This window comes from Rutilus rutilus (assembly GCF_951802725.1).
Source record: "Rutilus rutilus genome assembly, chromosome: 19".
Lineage (NCBI taxonomy): Eukaryota > Metazoa > Chordata > Actinopteri > Cypriniformes > Leuciscidae > Rutilus > Rutilus rutilus.
In genome coordinates this window covers 5704137-5723695 of record NC_140232.1, presented here as the reverse complement: position 1 = coordinate 5723695, position 19559 = coordinate 5704137, and the positions used below count along the sequence as shown (strand labels likewise).

General features: G+C 38.8%; 1 protein-coding gene across 1 annotated transcript in view; it reads right to left on the bottom strand.

Annotated features, from left to right (window-relative positions):
* Nucleotides 1-9723: 9723 nt before the first annotated feature.
* pebp4 (phosphatidylethanolamine binding protein 4) overlaps nucleotides 9724-19559 on the bottom strand; it is a 142341-nt gene continuing 132505 nt past the window's right edge. Inside the window, exon 7 of the mRNA XM_084388398.1 lies at nucleotides 9724-10036. Within this exon, the coding sequence (XP_084244524.1) occupies nucleotides 9945-10036 (92 nt within the window). The 3' untranslated portion in view covers nucleotides 9724-9944. The remainder of the gene's footprint in view (nucleotides 10037-19559) is intronic.

Below are 19559 nucleotides of genomic sequence, written 5' to 3'. Positions count from 1 at the left end.
AGACTAAAATAGAGGAAGTAAACAGTCTATTTCCACTGACTGGACCCATGACGTGTACCAGCACCAATGCTGAGACTGGCAGTGTTCATTCAGCAGTGCAGAACAAAAATATACAAAACAAACAATGATTTTCATACGGCTAAAACTTGGAAACATAACCATAACACAGCCGTTTATCAACCGTGTTGAGCCCCCCCATTGTCTACAGCATTATTTGAAGGTTATTTTAATACACAATCTAGTTCATTCACAGGATAAAAAATTAAGGATAGGTTTTTTTTTTATATTTGTACTCACAATTTCTACACGCTAAAATATTGTAGAACTTGGCATAACTAGAAATTTGTATTTACAAATGCTTTAACATTTTATTAATTTACATGACTTTGGTGTAGAAATCACACATTGAACTTTTTTAACAATAATTCCCAAAGAGAATTTTATTTTTGATGGAATTTCATTATTAGATCGATATAAGGAGCGATTGCTGCTGTACCTCAACAATATCCAAATATAATATCTTAACTGATAAGCAACATAAATCACTCTGTACTTACAGAATCCTCAGAAACGTTTTTTTCATCCTTCTGAAATGAATCTGGAAAGACCCTAAAGTCAGGTGACAAATCGCTGATCACAAAAAAAAAAAAAAAAAAAAACCCTAATAAATACACTATAAATAAATTCTGACCTTTCTAAATGTTCCCAACCGTTACATCCGTATGGCCGCTTTGGTGGAAAATCATTCATTGCCCACACTTATCTCCTCAGCGCCTTATCCCAACTGTTCTTTCAGGGATGCAAAACGGACAAGGGAATTCCCTTTGCATAGGAAAACCGTGGTCTGTCAGGGCACTTTCCTAAGGGAAGCCTTGGAGTCCAGACTGGAAAAACTGCTCAACACCTGTCGAGCTCCTCTTGTTTTTGTTTCCACAACTATTGTGAGCGAACACACCGTATACAGTGAGTGATTGACATGAGTCTGACCATGGAACGGTTACAGGCTGAAAAGGACTACCCTCGTGCATTTTGCATGTAGGGATTCCGGGGAAGCGTTCGCTTATCCTAGATCTTCATCTCCCTAATTTCAATATGCGGCGGAAAAATACAAGGCAGCAACGGGTGTATAATCAAATTAGTTGTGTGTCTTTCCAGGCTGAGCGAGGGGCATTTCCAGTTGCTGTTCCTCGCTGCTATTATGTCCCAGAGCCGAGGCTTATTCCTACGGGCTGATAGGAAGATTATTCATATAAATTCTGGAACACTTATTTAGGGACTGTCAGATGGTTGAGGACAGTGTGTACTGTAGCCTACAGTGCTTATGGGACAGCATGCAAAGCAATGGTTCAAGCATGTGTGAAATACAAGATAGACTTAAAAACAATGAATGGGGGAGAAAAAAGACTATATGTCCATCAACATTATCTTTAATAATTGTTAATTATGGATAAGCGCGTGATGCTGATGCTTATTGAGTACGTGTTCATGTGCAAGTAATATGTCAGAATGTTGGAAAACTGCGCACACACAGACACACACACAGAGAGAGAGAGAGAGAGAGAGGGAGGAGGGAGAGAGAGACATCAAAGTTTCTATTAATTCAAAACCATTTGAGGCTTGTAAATAAAGAATGAGTTCAGTTGGTAATGTTTTTTTTTTTTTTTTTTTTTTTTGTGATAATCGACATAGGTGCATATAATAACTTAGAGTTTTTACCAATTTAACACAAGTTTCAAAACCCTGCCATCCAAAAACACTTGGTCAATCCAATTCACCCAAGTCTGCTCCAGTCCAGGTTTTGTTTAATCCTGATCCTGGAGTTTAGCTCAAACCCTAATCAAACACAGCTGAACCAGCCAATCAAGCTCTTCAGGATCACTAGGGCTGAACCCGAAACCAGAATAGGGCGCTATTTGAGGGGACAGCCATTTGTAGTGGTGTCCGAAACCATAGTGGACGTTTTTGAGTGCACTTCAATCCCATATTGCACCGCAATAACGAGTGTACAACCGATGCACGCTCAACTGCTGTCCGAATTCGCTCACTCCTTTTCATCCACTCCTTCAAGTGAACAGTATTAGTGGACTAGCGTGGGGAATAGTGAATGGTTTAGGGGGCGATTTCGGACTCAGCCTAAATACTTCCAGGCATGTGTGTTTGGTCAGGTTGGAGCTAAACTCTACAGGACGTTGGCCCTCCTGGATCAGGATTGAACACTCATAAAACTCACTCACACCTTTTATTTCAACATATTACATCTTGTTCCTCAACTTGCTCTGCATCCCAGAAAAAATGCACCAATATGCAACCAAATATACATTTAATCAAAATTATTCTATATAGTGTGTGTCACGATCAGGTTGTGTAAACACACGTGAAGATGAAGATGAAGATGAGAGTAAATAGGTAATCTTTAATAATCCACACAGGTTAAGTCCAACATAGAGTTACACGATCCAACACAACCACAGTATAGACGAGACCAGACAAAGACACACAAACAGAACTGAACTTAAATACTGAGAGGATAACGAGATGATTGATTAGTGACAACAGACTAATGAAGGAAGAACGAAGTCCATGTGGTGTGAGAGTGTGACAGTTTGTAGTATGGAAGTTTTAACATATATATTTGATTTATTTTAACTTGGTTTATTTAACGTTATAATATATTCACTGGTGCCAAATTATATTTGTATGTTGCATATTAATCATATTCTTCATGTACTTTAATTTTTATTTTGTTAATTTTTTTAGCAAATATATGTATATTGTAGAATATATAAAATATTACACAATATTATTAATGAAAGGGTTACTTGGTAATTGTGCTTTTCTGAGAATTAAAGTCGGCATGAAACGGGAATTATGGTAGTTTCCTTATTTTCCTTATTGTGACGTATATCCGAGTGAAACGGCTTCTCGAACTAGACAATTTTTAGGGCTGGACTTGATTTTGTTCATGGGGAATTGATTGGATGGTTGTGGTCTGCTATTGGTGGATCTCATGTGAGTGACAGGTTGTCCCGCCCTCACGCCAGTAAACACATCATCAGAGAAGAGAAGCGATTTTGTTCAATGAATACGAGGGCACATCAAATAATAATAATTAATAATAAATACAGCAACATTCCATAAAAATCGTTTTGATTTCGTGGTGACTTTAAGTGCCCTAACTGTCCCCTATCTATGATATCTGTCAAAAAGTAGGGACATTGTATGTGTAGTATTCAAATACTAAATTAATAAAAAAGAATCACTTCCAGAACCTTTAACCTTTATGATCTGACCTTTAACCTCTACAATAAGAGATGTCTCATGGCTGATCTACTTTCACTACCTGTTGACCTTTAAAAATATTAATTAATCTGAAAATATTTGCTTATTTGACTAGTGCGGCATCTCTGACCTTTCACTGCTACCGATCCTTTAGAAGATTGAGGAATTGAGTGTGTTTTTGTTGTGTGTGTGTGTGTGTGTGTGTGTGTGTGTGTGTGTGGAGGAGAGACCACTGAAGTCTGAGAAAATAAACAAATGCAAACAGGACAAACTGATCAATGCTCTACTGAGTTCATGCAGGGGACATGTGAGACTCACCAAAGACTGGCTTAACCGGCACAAAGACCTGCAGGAGCCCTGTGTGTGTGTGTGTGTGTGTGTGTGTGTGGTGCTCGCATTCGGGGTATGTGAGATAAATGATCTGCCTGTCTGTGAAAGTACGAATGCATGTGAGAGTGTGCCACAGTGTGTGTGTGTGTCAGATGAGACACTATTGCCTGGTCAATTAAACCACTATCTTACATTGATCATATCCACATCAAAGTACCTTCCTTAAATCCTGGCCCTTTTTTCCAGACATCTGGTGTATTGATATCAAACTGTCCTCTGAGACATGCTCGACTGAAGCCAATAGTTGTTTTTTTTTTTTTTTTAGAGAGGAGCTTTTGTGACCCAACCTCACACACCCAGGAGTGAAGCGAAGAGGGATTACATGCTATAGACATTTGAAGCTGTTAGGGACTTCACACAATACAGCTCGACAATGCACTGTAATGATGTATCATGATGCACAATACGACAATTATGAAAATTAAGTCATCATTTACTCACCCTGGTGTTGTTCTAATGCCGTATTTCCTTCTTTCTTTTATGGACCACAAAAGGAAATAAAAAAAAATAAATGTCCCTCTTGCGCTCATCCATATAATGGCAGTGAATAACGATCAGAGCAAGGTTTTATTTTATTTTTTTAAGACGCAAAAGTGTCACAGAATGATCCCATGCGACTTACAAGTGTTCTGAAAAACAAATAGAAATTGAATGTATTAAATTTAGGTTTATAATTGTTGTAATGTTTTCAATGGCTTTGAGGTCAGGGGACTGGAGGACTTGAAGTCACTTGAAGACTTCAAAATGCTGAGCTTGAACATGGTCCTTCACAGAGTTTTTGGGATTGTTATCACGTTGTAAAATACACATTTGCTCTTCAAACAGTTCCTCCATACTTGGCTAGGATTCCCAATTATTGGTCTTTCATCCTTCCAACACGTGCGTCCCCAGTACCAGTGTGTTTCCCCTGCCGTGTTTAATAGCGCATGCATTCGGCATTAAAACACTCCAGTCGTCTCCTACAAACCTGACACCATCCAATGATAGGTTGTTAAATCAAATCTAAAAGAAACAAATCTTCCATACTCAAATCCAAATTATGCTAATTATGTTATTTGGGAAATGCTAGGTGTTTTTCTTTCTTTTCTTTACTGGTACACAACCTGTCAATCTAGCCTTTTGTAGCTATTAGCTTACAGTTCAAAATGAATCTCTCATCCTGGTCTTCATGAGCTGTTTCGAGGTGGTCCCACGTTTGGGTCCAACATTTGGGGGATTTTTTACTTTACATTCTGCACAGTAGTGCTCTCACTGCGCTCTGAAATAACTCTGTAGACATTTACATCCTGCATATATGAGCAATATCCAAAACCGATTGACCAGATTTAGCCATTTTAACAATATCCTCCTTGCATGGTTGCAGAGGACGGCTCCTTCTACCATCTGGCCATTTTCACTAAAAAGCATTTAATAATATGTAATACCTGCCACATACTGATTTATTAAATTATAGGCTGAGAATAATGAGTTCAAGATTACCATGACCACTTCGCCAAAAATCACATCCACACAGTTTGGCATGTTTCACTGCGTCATGACAGAAGATACAATTGAAAAACATTAGTATCCATCCATCCATTAGTACACTCCAGGCACAACTTAACGACATGCACACAAAATATTGAATTAATATTTAATAAAAAGTTTCAATAGCGTGCAAAGATAACATCCTTTTCACTTTAGGCCACTTACATACAGTGCCCTCCACAATTAATGGCACCCCTGGTAAATATGATCGAAACTGGCTGTAAAAAATAAATCTGCATTGTTTATCCTTTTGATCTTTCATTCAAAAAATTTGCTAAATTCTAACCTTTCATTGAAGTAAAAGAATTGAATGTGGTGGGAAATCACATTATGAAATAAATGTTTTTCTCCAAAACACGTTGGCCACAATTATTGGCACCCTTTTATTAAATACTTTTTGCAATCTCCTTTTGCCAAGATACCAGCTCTGAGTCTTCTCCTATAATGCCTGATGAGTTTAGAGAACACCTGACAAGAGATCAGAGACCATTCCTCCATACAGAATCTCTCCAGATCCTTCAGATTCCCAGATCCATGTTTGTGCTTCTTCTCTTCAGTTCACTCCACTCATCAGGTCAAGGGACTGGGACGCTCATGGCAGAAGCTTCATTTTGTGCTCCGTAACAAATCTTTGTGTTGATTTTGATGTTTGTTTTGGATCGTTGTCCCGATGGAAGATCCAACCACGGCCCATTATAAGATTTCTAGCAGAAGGCGTCAGGTTTTGATTTTTTATCTGTTGATATTTGATAGAACCCACAATGCCATGTATCTGAACAAGAAGTCCAGGACCTCCAGCAGAAAAATATGCCCACAACATTAAAGATCCAACGGTATATTAAATTGTACACATGGGGTACTTTTTATCCTTGTGTTCACCAAACCCATCTAGCGTGTTTGCTGCCAAAAAGCTATTTTTTTAGTCTCATCTGACCACAGACCCCTGTGCCATTTGAAGTTCCAGTCATGTCTGACAATTAAATTTGCTGGAGTTTGTTTCTGGAGGAGCGAGGAGGATTTTTCTTGAAACCCTCCCAAACAACATGTGAGGATGTAGGGTTTTTTTTTTTTTTTTTGGCTTTCTGACCCCAAGACTCAACTAATCTCTGCAATTCTCCATCTGTGATCCTTGAAGAGTCTTTGGCCACTCAAACTTTCATCCTCACCGTGCATTAAGACAGTATAGACACACGTCCTCTTCATTGTGATGGATGATTAAGGGGATTTGGCCTTTGTGTTTCCTCATATTTAAACTCCTATGAAACACGAAGTCATAGCTGGACAGTTTCATGTTCCTAGTCACCCTGGTTACTTAAAAAGGTAAATATTAATGGGAATATACTTCAGAGATATTTTACTCGTAAAAAATTCTAGGGGTGCCAATAATTGTGGCCAATGTGTTTTGGAGAAAAACATTTATTTCATAATGTGATTTCCCCCCACTTTCAATTCTTTTACTTCAATGAAATGTTAGAATTTAGCACATTTTTTGAATGAAAGATCAAAAGGATAAACGATGCAGATTTATTTTTTACAGCCAGTTTTGATCATATTTACCAGGGGTGCCATTAATTGTGGAGGGCACTGTATATACATACACATATATACATATACATATATATAGTAGTGGCCTAAAGTGAAAAGGATGTTATCTTTGCACGTTATTGAAATATTTATATGCAAATGCTGTGTTAATAAAAAAATGTCTGGTGTAAATTTAAACTAGTTGTTTGTGAAATTGTCTGCCTTTGTTTTGCATGTCTATAATTATTACATAAGCCTGCTCAGAAATAGCGCTCTATGAAAATGCTTTGCCCAATATAAACGAAAAGTTACTCAGGCGAGACAAAACCTGCTGCACCGAAAACACACTGAGAGGTGCATTTATAAAAAGTCAGTTCCTTTAACCGTGAACGTGCGCATACGTACAACCACAGCACACACACTGTGAACCTGTGCCCCTTGAGTCTGGCCTGAAGTAACATGCGGAGAGTATTTTGGTGGTAGTTCCACTGTGGCTTCCGGCTGAGCTGTGGCTCAACACCCCGTCACCCCCCACCCCCCACCCCCTCCCCCTTCAGTTCCTCTATTGCCCCTGACGTACTTCCTGCCTCCAGTTTCACTCTTTCCACACACTCTTTCTAATGTGTGACAGCACTGAAGACACTTTCACACCTCTGTTTCTGTCCATCTTTTCTCGATCCTCTGCGTACACATATACTTCATATTGGCATGAAGTCATCATGTGCCTAAACCTCCACTGCACGTCTGACCTCAGAGCTCAAACAGCATTACTGTTGGGGTGTGTGTGTGTGGTGTTGAGCTGTCCGGAAGAGTCCAGGCCTGCTCTCACTGCCAAGCAAACAGGAATGCTAAACTACGGCGGTTTGTAACTGAGGGTGGATTATGTAAGAAAGTCAGAGAAATAGACTGTCCGTTTCAGGGAGAAACAGGCAGGCTGTGATGGGTATGTGTGTGTGTGTGTGTGTAGGACACGTGGTTGGATTTGATCTTGTCTTTGTGATGTTTAAGGGTGGATGTTACAGTGTAACACTGTGTTATTCAGTGTTATTCATATTTATTCCATTGACAGACTACCACTTTGACACTTTGAAACAAAAAGTTCATAAAGAGAATTGAGCGATTAAAAATTTCTGAAGAGACTCGATCGCTTTATCTGATGAACAGAATTAATTTAGGCTTTTATTCACATATAAACATTCATCAACTCACACATCAGTTGTGGTAAACAGAAGCTCAAGGAAGTTCGCTTGATGTGCGAGAACCAATGAGGTTCATTCTCGTGTTGCGCATCACGTTTGAGCTTCAGCAAGAACCAATGAGGTTCATTCTCGTGTTACGCAGCACGTTTGAGCTTCAGCAAGAACCAATGAGGTTCATTCTCGTGTTAAGCATCACGTTTGAGCTTCTGCAAGAACCAATGGGGTTCATTCTCGTGTTAAGCATCACGTTTGAGCTTCTGCAAGAACCAATGGGGTTCATTCTCGTGTTACGCATCATGTTTGAGCTTCAGCAAGAACCAATGAGGTTCATTCTCGTGTTAAGCATCACGTTTGAGCTTCTGCAAGAACCAATGGGGTTCATTCTCGTGTTACGCATCATGTTTGAGCTTCAGCAAGAACCAATGAGGTTCATTCTCGTGTTACGCATCACGTTTGAGCTTCAGCAAGAACCAATGAGGTTCATTCTTGTGTTGCGCATCACCTTTGAGCGTCTGCAAGAACCAATGAGGTTCATTCTCGTGTTACGCAGCACGTTTGAGCTTCTGGAAGAACCAATGAGGTTCATTCTCATGTTACGCATCATGTTTGAGCTTCAGCAAGAACCAATGAGGTTCATTCTCGTGTTAAGCATCACGTTTGAGCTTCAGCAAGAACCAATGAGGTTCATTCTCGTGTTACGCATCACGTTTGAGCTTCAGCAAGAACCAGTGAGGTTCATTCTTGTGTTGCGCATCACCTTTGAGCGTCTGCAAGAACCAATGAGGTTCATTCTCGTGTTACGCAGCACGTTTGAGCTTCTGGAAGAACCAATGAGGTTCATTCTCATGTTACGCATCATGTTTGAGCTTCTGCAAGAACCAATGAGGTTCATTCTCATGTTACGCAGCTCGTTTGAGCTTCTGCAATTGGTTTGTTCGGTTGTTGTTTTGTCAAACAGGTTCGGTTGAGCTTCTGTTTATGTTCGCTGATCAAAGTTTAAATGTGAATAAAACACTAACTTTGATGGATGGGTGTTGGGTACTCTCAGATTCGCCACTGCTTTTAGGGGTAAATAAAGTACACAGATGTCCCTTTTGAAAGGGTAGATAAGGTGCACATTTGTCCTTGTAATGTACTGTACCAGTGACAAGTTGTTGTATCCCTTAAAAGTTACAATTTTTGCAAGTTTTTTTTCTCCTGAAGGCATCATATTGCTACCTTGTTTTACCCAAACTCTAAGCTGGCATCACATGTCCTTTTGAGGAAACGCCAATCACAGAATCAGTGTCCTGAAAAAGAACAATGCAGATTATGTATATAATATTTAAACAAGTACAAATACATTTTTATAACTCATAAGTTTTTGGAGAGAAATAACGCAGACACTGGACAAGGATGAATCTTTCCAGTGCGCATGTGTCAAGCACTTGTTTTCCTGCACGTTAGCAATTTGAGATCTTTGAAAGGCTATGTCATACTTTTGGCTTAAAACACAATGGCTTTAATGTTCTACTAAGGTACAAAGTTTTCCCTTTAAGGGTATTGCCCCAGTGACAAGCTGTTTCACCCCTAAGGATACAACGTCTGCATATTTTCTGCTATGTGGAGCCAGTTTAGACAACTTCCATTGTTACGATGCCTTAGAAGGCGGTTCCCTAAGCAGTCAGCTGGCAGCAAGGCAGCACACTAGGTTTTGGAACAGAACTAGAGAGTGAGAGACGTTCTCAAAACACACTTTGTGGGATAGTCGATTTCTTTTCCATTAATATGCACAACATTTCATAGACATGCTGCTCACATTCAGAATCTTGAAATGATATATGGCTTTTATTCAAAGGTCTGTGATATCACTTCAAAACACATTTCTACAAGTTTCAATTCAAACATGAGGAAACAACACAGCGTGTCTTTTATCAGTTAAATATAACACTGATGTGCAATGTGGTTTTATGGGATACAATATCAGAACTAGGCACAGAGTGTAGTCCAGAGGTCAAAGTTCAGTTGCAGGTTGGAGGGTTTCTTTTAGTCCTTGTGGTTTTGGGTGAGAAACTGAAGAGAAGCCACTGGGCCAGCCAGACCAAACCTCTGAACGAATGCCTGCGGATCCCAGTTACCTAGAAAACAGCAGGAAAGCCTCTCAGTGCTCGTGATCGAGACTGTAAAGTGTGCTTCTGCCTCACTGTCTGCATGACAAACGTTTCTACACGACCCACTCCAACATCCTGTTTCAATAAGAAAATTAACACAGGAATAGAAAGATGCAAATTATTTCATGTCTTTCTTTCACGTAAATGTGCCACATGATAAAAAAAAAGTTTCCTAAAATGTATAATTTCATAATTAGTTTATGTAAATAAAAAATAAAAAAGTTTGTTATTATTGCTGCCGAACATAAATCAATAAAACATTTATTGTACTATTATTATCATCATTATTATTACTACTGTTTAAGTCTTTATTGCTGTACATAAATAAATCAGTAAAATTATTATTAGGGGTTCAAGCACGAAGTGCTGAAACCCTATTGTAATTGTACTGATTTTTATTAGGGGTTCAAGCACGAAGTGCTGAAACCCTATTGTAATTGTACTGATTTTTATTATTATTTTTCTTCTCCGCTAAAACGCATCGTGCAGCCCAAACCGTAAGAGCTGGAACCTTGAAACTTTGCCAGATGGTAGTACAAAAATCGAGGAGAGGTTCAGAGAGTATGACCCCGATTGGCCCATAGGTGGCGCTATAGCAACCAAAAGCGCGAAACTGTTCATAACTCCTAGACCGTATATCGTAGACTCAAGTGTCTTATATCATTGGAAAGCTGGATACTTGAAGAACAAAACGTATATCTCCGATTTCATTTCCGGTATGCAAATTTTTCCGCCATTTTGAATTTTGTTAAAAACCTACTTTTGCGAACTAGTCCTAGGTTTTTCGTCCGATCGGAACCAAACCAGTGCAGAAATGTTCTCTGGAGACTGAATATCAATAATTATCGAAAAAAAGTAGAAATTTCGATTCACGGTCGCTAAGGGGCGCCAAAATGTATGTTGTGGGAGGAGCCTATTGTACTAAAACAGCTATAACTCCAGAAGTAAATGAGGTATCTTCACCAAACTCGGTACGTATATGTAAGAGGTCAATCTGAGGTAACAGTAAAAAAATCGCGGCGATTGGCCACATGGTGGCGCTATAACATGAAAAAAAGATAAAACAGGCTATAACCACCTGACCATTAGTCCGATTGACTTGAAAATTGGTATGCAGTGTCTTGGTCCAAGGCCCCATGTATGTCTATGAGGACATTGGTGTATCTCAAAAAACATGGCCGCCATCGGCCAATGAAGTTTGAGCACCTATTAGACAAGGTTAACGGAGGCCAATCAGAACGAAACTCAGTGGGCATGTTCGGCTCAAGCCCCTAGAGGTCTGTAAGAATTTTGAAAGAAATCGGCCACTAGTTGGCGCTAACGAGTTTTACGGCTCTGTAATCACGTGGTGTTACAAATATCCACACAATATGCATATCATTTGATAGATCTCCTCATCCTGAACAACTTTGCCTCAAGAACCATTGCTGTCAATCAAACTGTTCATTAATTATTCATGAATATGTTAAAAACCTACTTTTGCGAACTAGTCCCTGGTTTTTCGCCCGATCGGAACCAGACCAGTCTAGGAAAATTCTCTGGACTCTCCTGATCAATAATTATCGAAAAAAAGTTGAACTTTTGAATTTTTCGTATGGCTATAATTGGGTCATAATGAAAATGGGTGTGGCAAAATGTACTCAAAAGCTTATAAATTCTAAACGAAAACTCAGAACTTCACGAAAATTGGTGAGCATATGTGCCATAATATTCTAAACAAGCATGCCAAATTTCATGTTGATCGGACCATAGCTGGCGCTATAACTGTTAAAAAGGTTTGAAAACTATATATTTCCTATGGTAAATTGCCTGTATTGGCTGTAAATGGACTTTTCCATCTATTATTTCAGTGTTTAAAAGCTTTCTAAATAAAACTTAATGTCTTAAATGCTTATGTGCTTAAAGGCCTTAAATGCTTGAACCCCGATAAATGCTGCTTGCAGCTTTAATTATTATTATTATTCTTCCCTAAAACGCATCGTGCAGCCAAAACCGTAAGGCCTAGAGACGTGATACTTGGTCAAATGGTAGTAGTATTGCTCGCTACTCAGATACACGGACTTAGCCAAATCGGCCCATAGGTGGCGCTACAGCAACCAAAAGCGCGAAACTGCTCAGAACTCCTAGACCGTATGTCGTAGACTCAAGTGTCTTATATCATTGGGAAGCTGGATGCCTGACGAACAAAACGTATATCTCCGATTTCATTTCCGCCATGATAGATTTTCCGCCATTTTGAATTTTGCCAAAAACCTACTTTTGCGAACTAGTCCTAGGTTTTTCGCCCGATCGGAACCAAACCAGTACAGAAATGTTCTCTGGAGTCTGAATATCAATAATTATCGAAAAAAAGTTGAAATTTCGATTCACGGACGCTAAGGGGCGCCAAAACGTACGTTGTGGGAGGGGCCTATTTTACTAAAATGGCTATAACTCCAGAAGTAAATGAGGTATCTTCACCAAACTCGGTACACATGTGTAAGAGGTCAATCTGAGGTCACAGTAAAAAAAACGCGGCGATTGGCCACATGGTGGCGCTATAACTTGAAAAAAACATAAAACAGGCTTTAACCACCTGACCGTTAGTCCGATTGACTTGAAAATTGGTATGCAGTGTCTTGGCCCAAGGTGTCATATATGTCTATGAGGACATTGGTGTATCTCAAAAAACATGGCCGCCATCGGCCAATGAAGTTTGAGCACCTATTAGACAAGGTTAACGGAGGCCGATCGGAACGAAACTCGATGGGCATGTTCAACTCATAGCCCTAGAGGTCTGTAAGAATTTTGAAAGAAATCGGCCACTAGTTGGCGCTAACGAGTTTTACGGCTCTGTAATCACGTGGTGTTACACTTATTGTCACAAAATGCATATCATTTGATAGATCTGCTCATGCTGAACAACATTGCCTCAAGAACCATAGCTGTCAATCAAATCGTTCATTAATTATTCGCGAATATGTTAAAAACCTACTTTTGCGAACTAGTCCCTGGTTTTTCGCCCGATCGGAACCAGACCAGTCTAGGACAATTCTCTGGACTCTCTAGATCAATAATTATTGAAAAAAAAATGAACTTTTGAATTTTTCGTATGGCTATAATTGGGTCATAAAGAAAATGGGCGTGGCAAAATGCACTCAAAAGCTTATAAATCCTAAACGAAAACTCAGAACTTCACGAAAATTGGTGAGCATATGTGCCATAATATTCTAAACAAGCATGCCAAATTTCATGTTGATCGGACCATAGGTGGCGCTATAACTGTTAAAATGGTTTGAAAACCATATATTTCCTATGGTAAATTGCCTGTATTGGCTGTAAATGGACTTTTCCATCTATTATTTCAGTGGTTAAAAGCTTTCTAAATAAAACTTAATGTCTTAAATGCTTATGTGCTTAAAGGCCTTAAATGCTTGAACCCCGATAAATGCTGCTTGCAGCTTTAATTAGGGGTTCAAGCACGAAGTGCTGAAACCCTATTGTAATTGTACTGATTTTTATTATTATTATTATTATTATTATTATTATTATTATTATTATTTTTCTTCTGCCGTAAAACTCATCGTGCAGCCCAAACCGTAAGAGCTGGAGCTTTGAAACTTTGCCAGATGGTAGTACAAAAATCGAGGAGAGGTTCAGAGAATATGACCCCAATTGGCCCATAGGTGGCGCTATAGCAACCAAAAGCGCGAAACTGCTCATAACTCCTAGACCGTATGACGTAGACTCAAGTGTCTTATATCACTGGAAAGCTGGACACCTGAAGGTCAAAACGTATATCTCCGATTTCATTTCCGGTATGTAAATTGTCCGCCATTTTGAATTTAGTTAAAAACCTACTTTTGCAAACTAGTCCTAGGTTTTTTGTCCAATCGGATCCAAAACAGTGCAGAAATGTTCTCTGGAGTCTGAATATCAATAATTATCGAAAAAAAGTTGAAATTTCGATTCCTGATCGCCAGGGGGTGATAAATTAATGTTGTAGGAGGAGCCTATTTTACTAAAATGGCTATAACTCGAGAATGAAATTAGATATCTTCACCAAACTTGGTGCACATGTGTATGAGTTCAATCTGGGGTCACAGTAAAAAAATCGCGACGATTGATCACTAGGTGGCGCTATAACATGAAAAAAACATGAAAACGGCTATGACCACATGACCGTTAGTCCGATTGACTTGAAAATTGGTATGCAGTGTCTTGGTCCAAGGTGCCATGTATGTCTATGAGGACATTGGCGTATCTCGAAAAACATGGCCGCCATCGACCAATGAAATTTGAGCACCTATTAGACAAGGTTAACGGAGGCCGATCGGAACGAAACTCGATGGGCATGTTCGACTCATGGCCCTAGAGGTCTGTAAGAGTTTTGAAAGAAATCGGCCACTAGTTGGCGCTAACGAGTTTTATGGCTCTGTAATCACGTGGTGTTACACTTATCGTCACAAAATACATATCAACTGATAGATCTGCTCATGCTGAACAACTTTGCCTCAAGAACTAATGCTGTCAATTAAACCGTTTATTAAATATTCGTAATTATGTTAAAAACCTACTTTTGCAAACTAGTCCTAGGTTTTTCGCCCGATCGAAACCAGACCAGTCTAGGACAATTCTCTGGACACTCTAGATCAATAATTATCAAAAAAAAGTTGAACTTTTGCATGTAGATGGCTGTAATAGGGTCATTTAGAAAAGGGGCGTGGCAAAAAAACACTAAAAAGCCTATAAATCCTAAATGAAAACTCAGAACTTCACAAAAATTGGTGAGCATATGTGACATAACATCATTAACAAGCATGCCAATTTTTATGGAGATCGGACCATAGGTGGCGCTATAACTGCTAAAAAGCTTTAAAACCATATATTTCCTATGGTATTTCCTGTAAATGGTCTTTTCCATCTATTATGTCAGTAGTTACATGCTTGCTAAATAAAACTTAATCACTTTTGATGCTTTTGTGCTTAAAGGCCTTAACTGCTTGAACCCCGATAAATGCTGCTTGCAGCTTTAATTATTATTATTATTATTATTCTTCTGCCGTAAAACGCATCGTGCAGCCCAAACCGTAAGGGCTAGAGCATTGAAACTTTGCCAGATGGTAGTACAAAAATCGAGGAGAGGTTCAGAGATTATGACCCCGATTGGCCCATAGGTGGCGCTATAGCGACCAAAAGCGCGAAACTGCTCATAACTCCTAGACCGTATGTCGTAGACTCAAGTGTCTTATATCATTGGAAAGCTGGACGCCTGACGAACAAAACGTATATCTCCGATTTCATTTCCGTCATGATAGATTTTCCGCCATTTTGAATTTTGTCAAAAACCTACTTTTGCTAACTAGTCCTAGGTTTTTTGTCCGATCGGAACCAAACCAGTGCAGAAATGTTCTCTGGAGTCTGAAGATCAATAATTAACGAAAAAAAGTCGAAATTTCGATTCATGGTCGCTAGGGGGCATAAAATGAACGTTGTGGGCGGAGCCTATTTTACTAAAATGGATATAACTCAAAAAGTAAATGAGATAGCTTAACCAAACTCGGTACACATGTGTATGGGTTCAGTCTGGGGTCACGGTAAAAAAATCGCGACGATTGAGCACTAGGTGGCGCTATAACATGAAAAAAACATGAAAAGGGCTATAACCACCTGACCATTAGTCCGATTGACTTGAAAATTGGTATGCAGTGTCTTGGTCCAAGGTGCCATGTATGTCTATGAGGACATTGGTGTATCTCAAAAAACATGGCCGCCATTGGCCAATAAAGTTGAGCACCTATTAGACAAGGTTAACGGAGGCCGATCGGAACGAAACTCGATGGGCATGTTCATCTCATGGCCCTAGAGGTCTGTAAGAATTTTGAAAGAAATCGGCCACTAGTTGGCGCTAACGAGTTTTATGGCTCTGTAATCACGTGGTGTTACACTCATCCACACAATATGCATATCATTTGATAGATCTGCTCATGCTGAACAACTTTGCCTCAAGAACCATTGCTGTAAATCAAACCGTTCATTAAATATTCGTAAACATGTTAAAAACCTACTTTTGCGAACTAGTCCTAGGTTTTTTGCCCGATCGGAACCAAACCAGTCTAGGACAATTCTCTGGACTCTCTAGATCAATAATTATCGAAAAAAAGTTGAACTTTTGCATTTGGATGGCTGTAATAGGGTCATTTATAAAATGGGCGTGGCAAAATACATTCAAAATCCTATAAATCCTAAATGAAAACTCAGAACTTCACGAAAATTGGTGAGCATATGTGACATAACATCATTAACAAGCATGCCAAATTTTATGGAGATCGGACCATAGGTGGCGCATTAACTGTTAAAAAGCTTTAAAACCATATATTTCCTATGGTACATTACCTGTATTGGCTGTAAATGGTCTTTTCCATCTATTATGTCAGTGGTTACATGCTTGCTAAATAAAACCTGATAACTTTTGATGCTTTTGTGCTTAAAAACCCTTAAAGGCCTTAATAGCTTGAACCCCGATAAATGCTGCTTGCAGCTTTAATTATTATTATTGTTGTTGTTACTGTTTTTTGTTTCTTTTTTGCTGTACATAAATAAATCAATACATTTTTTGTTGTTATTGCTTTTTATTGGTTTCCTTTTTGCTGTACATAAATCAATCAATCAAGACAAACATTAGTATTGTTATTACTTTTTATTTGTTTCATATTTCCTATAAATAAATAAATAGATAGATACATATTTATAAATAAAGAAACATCATAGAGAAAAGTTGTTTGGCATTATAATGGCCTTTATACGGATGCCTGTATCATGTGTGCCTTTAATTCCTGTCGGCACTTATCACAGGTTTTCTGCGACTGAGCCACTCGGGCTAAACATTTCAATGTAGTTGTTACAAACGGTAAACGAACGTGTTTAACGGAGAATCTTGCAATGGCGCACGTGTCTCAGGGCCTTGGTGGGCTGTGAATCACTGCAAGCGTCTCATCTCGAAATAAAACACACAGCCTGTCACAGTGCTGGAGGTGGCAACATGAGAGAGAGCGTTTTGGCAGGACAACCAGATAAATACCAGACGTAACTCCGGCTGCTATGACAATATCACTTCTCCAAATCCGGCAATAATCACATTCCTAAAAGCAAATGTGAAATCACAATTTGGAATAAAGCGCCAACGAACTGCGTCCAAGACTGAAAAATGTAAAGTTCTGCATTTGGAGGATCTTTAATTGCTTGAATTGCAACGGGTGATATCTTTGTAAAACTAGATGAAGTCTATGAGTAATTGAGAGATTTATTAAATAAATAATGTACTTTGAGCCTCCAGCCAATTAAAAATAAGTTGTAGAACAAAAGCAGATCAGCCACAATACCCGTTTAATATCTACATTTCTTCCTCTATCAGAGTGCACTGGCGGAAATGCAGTCGTGGTGAGAAGGGAAACCCCGTCCATGCACACAGCAGAGCACCACATCCTGGAAACATCAATGTGAGTGTGTGTACACTTGTTTGTATGTTTGAATGCAAGTGGGTGTGAGAGTATGCAAGTGTGATTTTAAAGGAAAATGTCATAGTCGCTTCCCCCGCTGGTTGTGGCCACTTTATGGCTCACCAGACACTGTCTATGAACAACCAGTGTACCAGTCGACATTAGATTTAGCCGTTTTTCCACATGCTTGAATCCAAAGCAATTTCAAGGTATATAGACTTCAGCAAGTCTGTACCCTAGGAATTAAACTTGAGACCCACAAAATAGGATACTACGCACTTAAAGGAAGAGTTCACCTAAAATGATCCCCATTTACCCGTGTGAAAAAGAAGTGCACTTATACTGAATGTTTATTTCAAAATGAATGCTTTAGCGCACAGACTTCAGTTTCGTCTCTATGTAAAGACAGATTGTTGCTGAAAAAAGTTACAAAAGTGAAACAAAAAAAGGTCATAGAAGTTTATAATTATGAAAAATGCACAAAAAGACTATTTTATATGAAATTTACTCTAAAAATGTGAGAAAATCAAAGCCATAAATCTAAACAAGCTGTGTGTCTTTCAGTAAGAATATGTTTGGGCGGAGTAACAAACGCTTCCACTAAATTAAATTAGTCTCCCATTCATTTCTAATAAAATTTCTATTTTTTTCCTAGACAAATATATATATTTTTTGTGTGTGTGTGTTTTCACACTGCAAGTGCCAAAACCTTTACAGAGTTTCACACCAGGCATTCTGATGAAGTAAAAAAAAATAATAATAATTCCCTTAAATCATTTTCAGTAAAACATGACTGAAACATGAATGAAATAGGCCACTTAAGTGTACTTTTTAATAACGGTGTCACGTTTATGTTCAGTTAGTTTCACTTTCATGGACTTTTAGTTTGTTTCTCTTCAGTCACGTTTCCCTTGTTCGTTCATTCATCGCAGTAGTTTGTCATTAAATTCATCAGCATGTGTGTTTAAGTTCGTCACCTTCACTCAGTGTGTGTCCGGTCTCGTTCACGTTAGCATCTGTGTTAGTTGTGTCTGATTCAAGACGTCTTGAATCATCATCTTCTGCTTCTTCATCATCTGCCTGCACCTTGCTGACCAATGGCTAATTTAAAGTTTTAATTTTAGTGAGCCTTCAGACACACACGTTTCAATAAAAATGACATTAAAGTAATATTTGAGTTTATCATAAATACCTTTCATTTGACAGTACACTTTAACCATATTAAACCATCCTTAACCAAAGAAAATACAGACATACTTAAGTTGTACTTAAGTATATTATTTCCGTAACAAGCAATGCTAAAGTGTACTTTATTCACATTTCGCCTTCATGTATTTCCAAACCTGTATAACCTTCCTATTTCTGCAGAACACAACAGAAGATATATAGAAAATGCCTCAGCAGTCCAGTGTCATATTTTTTGGACCCCACTGACTTTCATTATATGGACAAAAACAGTTGAATCATTCTTCAAAATATCTTTCATTTTTTGGGTGAGATATCCAAAAGGTAAGCTTTTGTTCAGTGAAGATTTTTGCATAACTAGGTGAAAGTGATATAAAGTGCTGATTGTGAGATAGAGGTGTGTGTGTGTGTGTGTGTGTGTGTGTGTGTGTGTGTGTGTGTGTGTGTGTGTGTGTGTGTGTGTGTGTGTGTGTGTGTGTGAGAGAGAAAATCAAGTGTGCATATGACTCATTGTGTGGTGTGTGTGTGTGTGTGTGTGTGTGTGAAGATGTTAGGTTCTCTCTAATTGAGTGTTAGAAATGGAGTAAAGTGACCCAGCATTATGAGGCCATGTGACCTTTGGGCCTCTGAACCTGAGAACATGAGGAGATAATGTTCCGCCTCTGCAGATCATGATCCCTGTCTGACCCCACTACAGTCAGGGCATCTATCACACACACACACACACACACACCTCATGTGAGGAGCACCTGAATTCAACTCTGAATTCAAATTTCATGTTTATATTTCAACTCTGAGAGGAGTTTTAATTTTCACTATAAAATGAT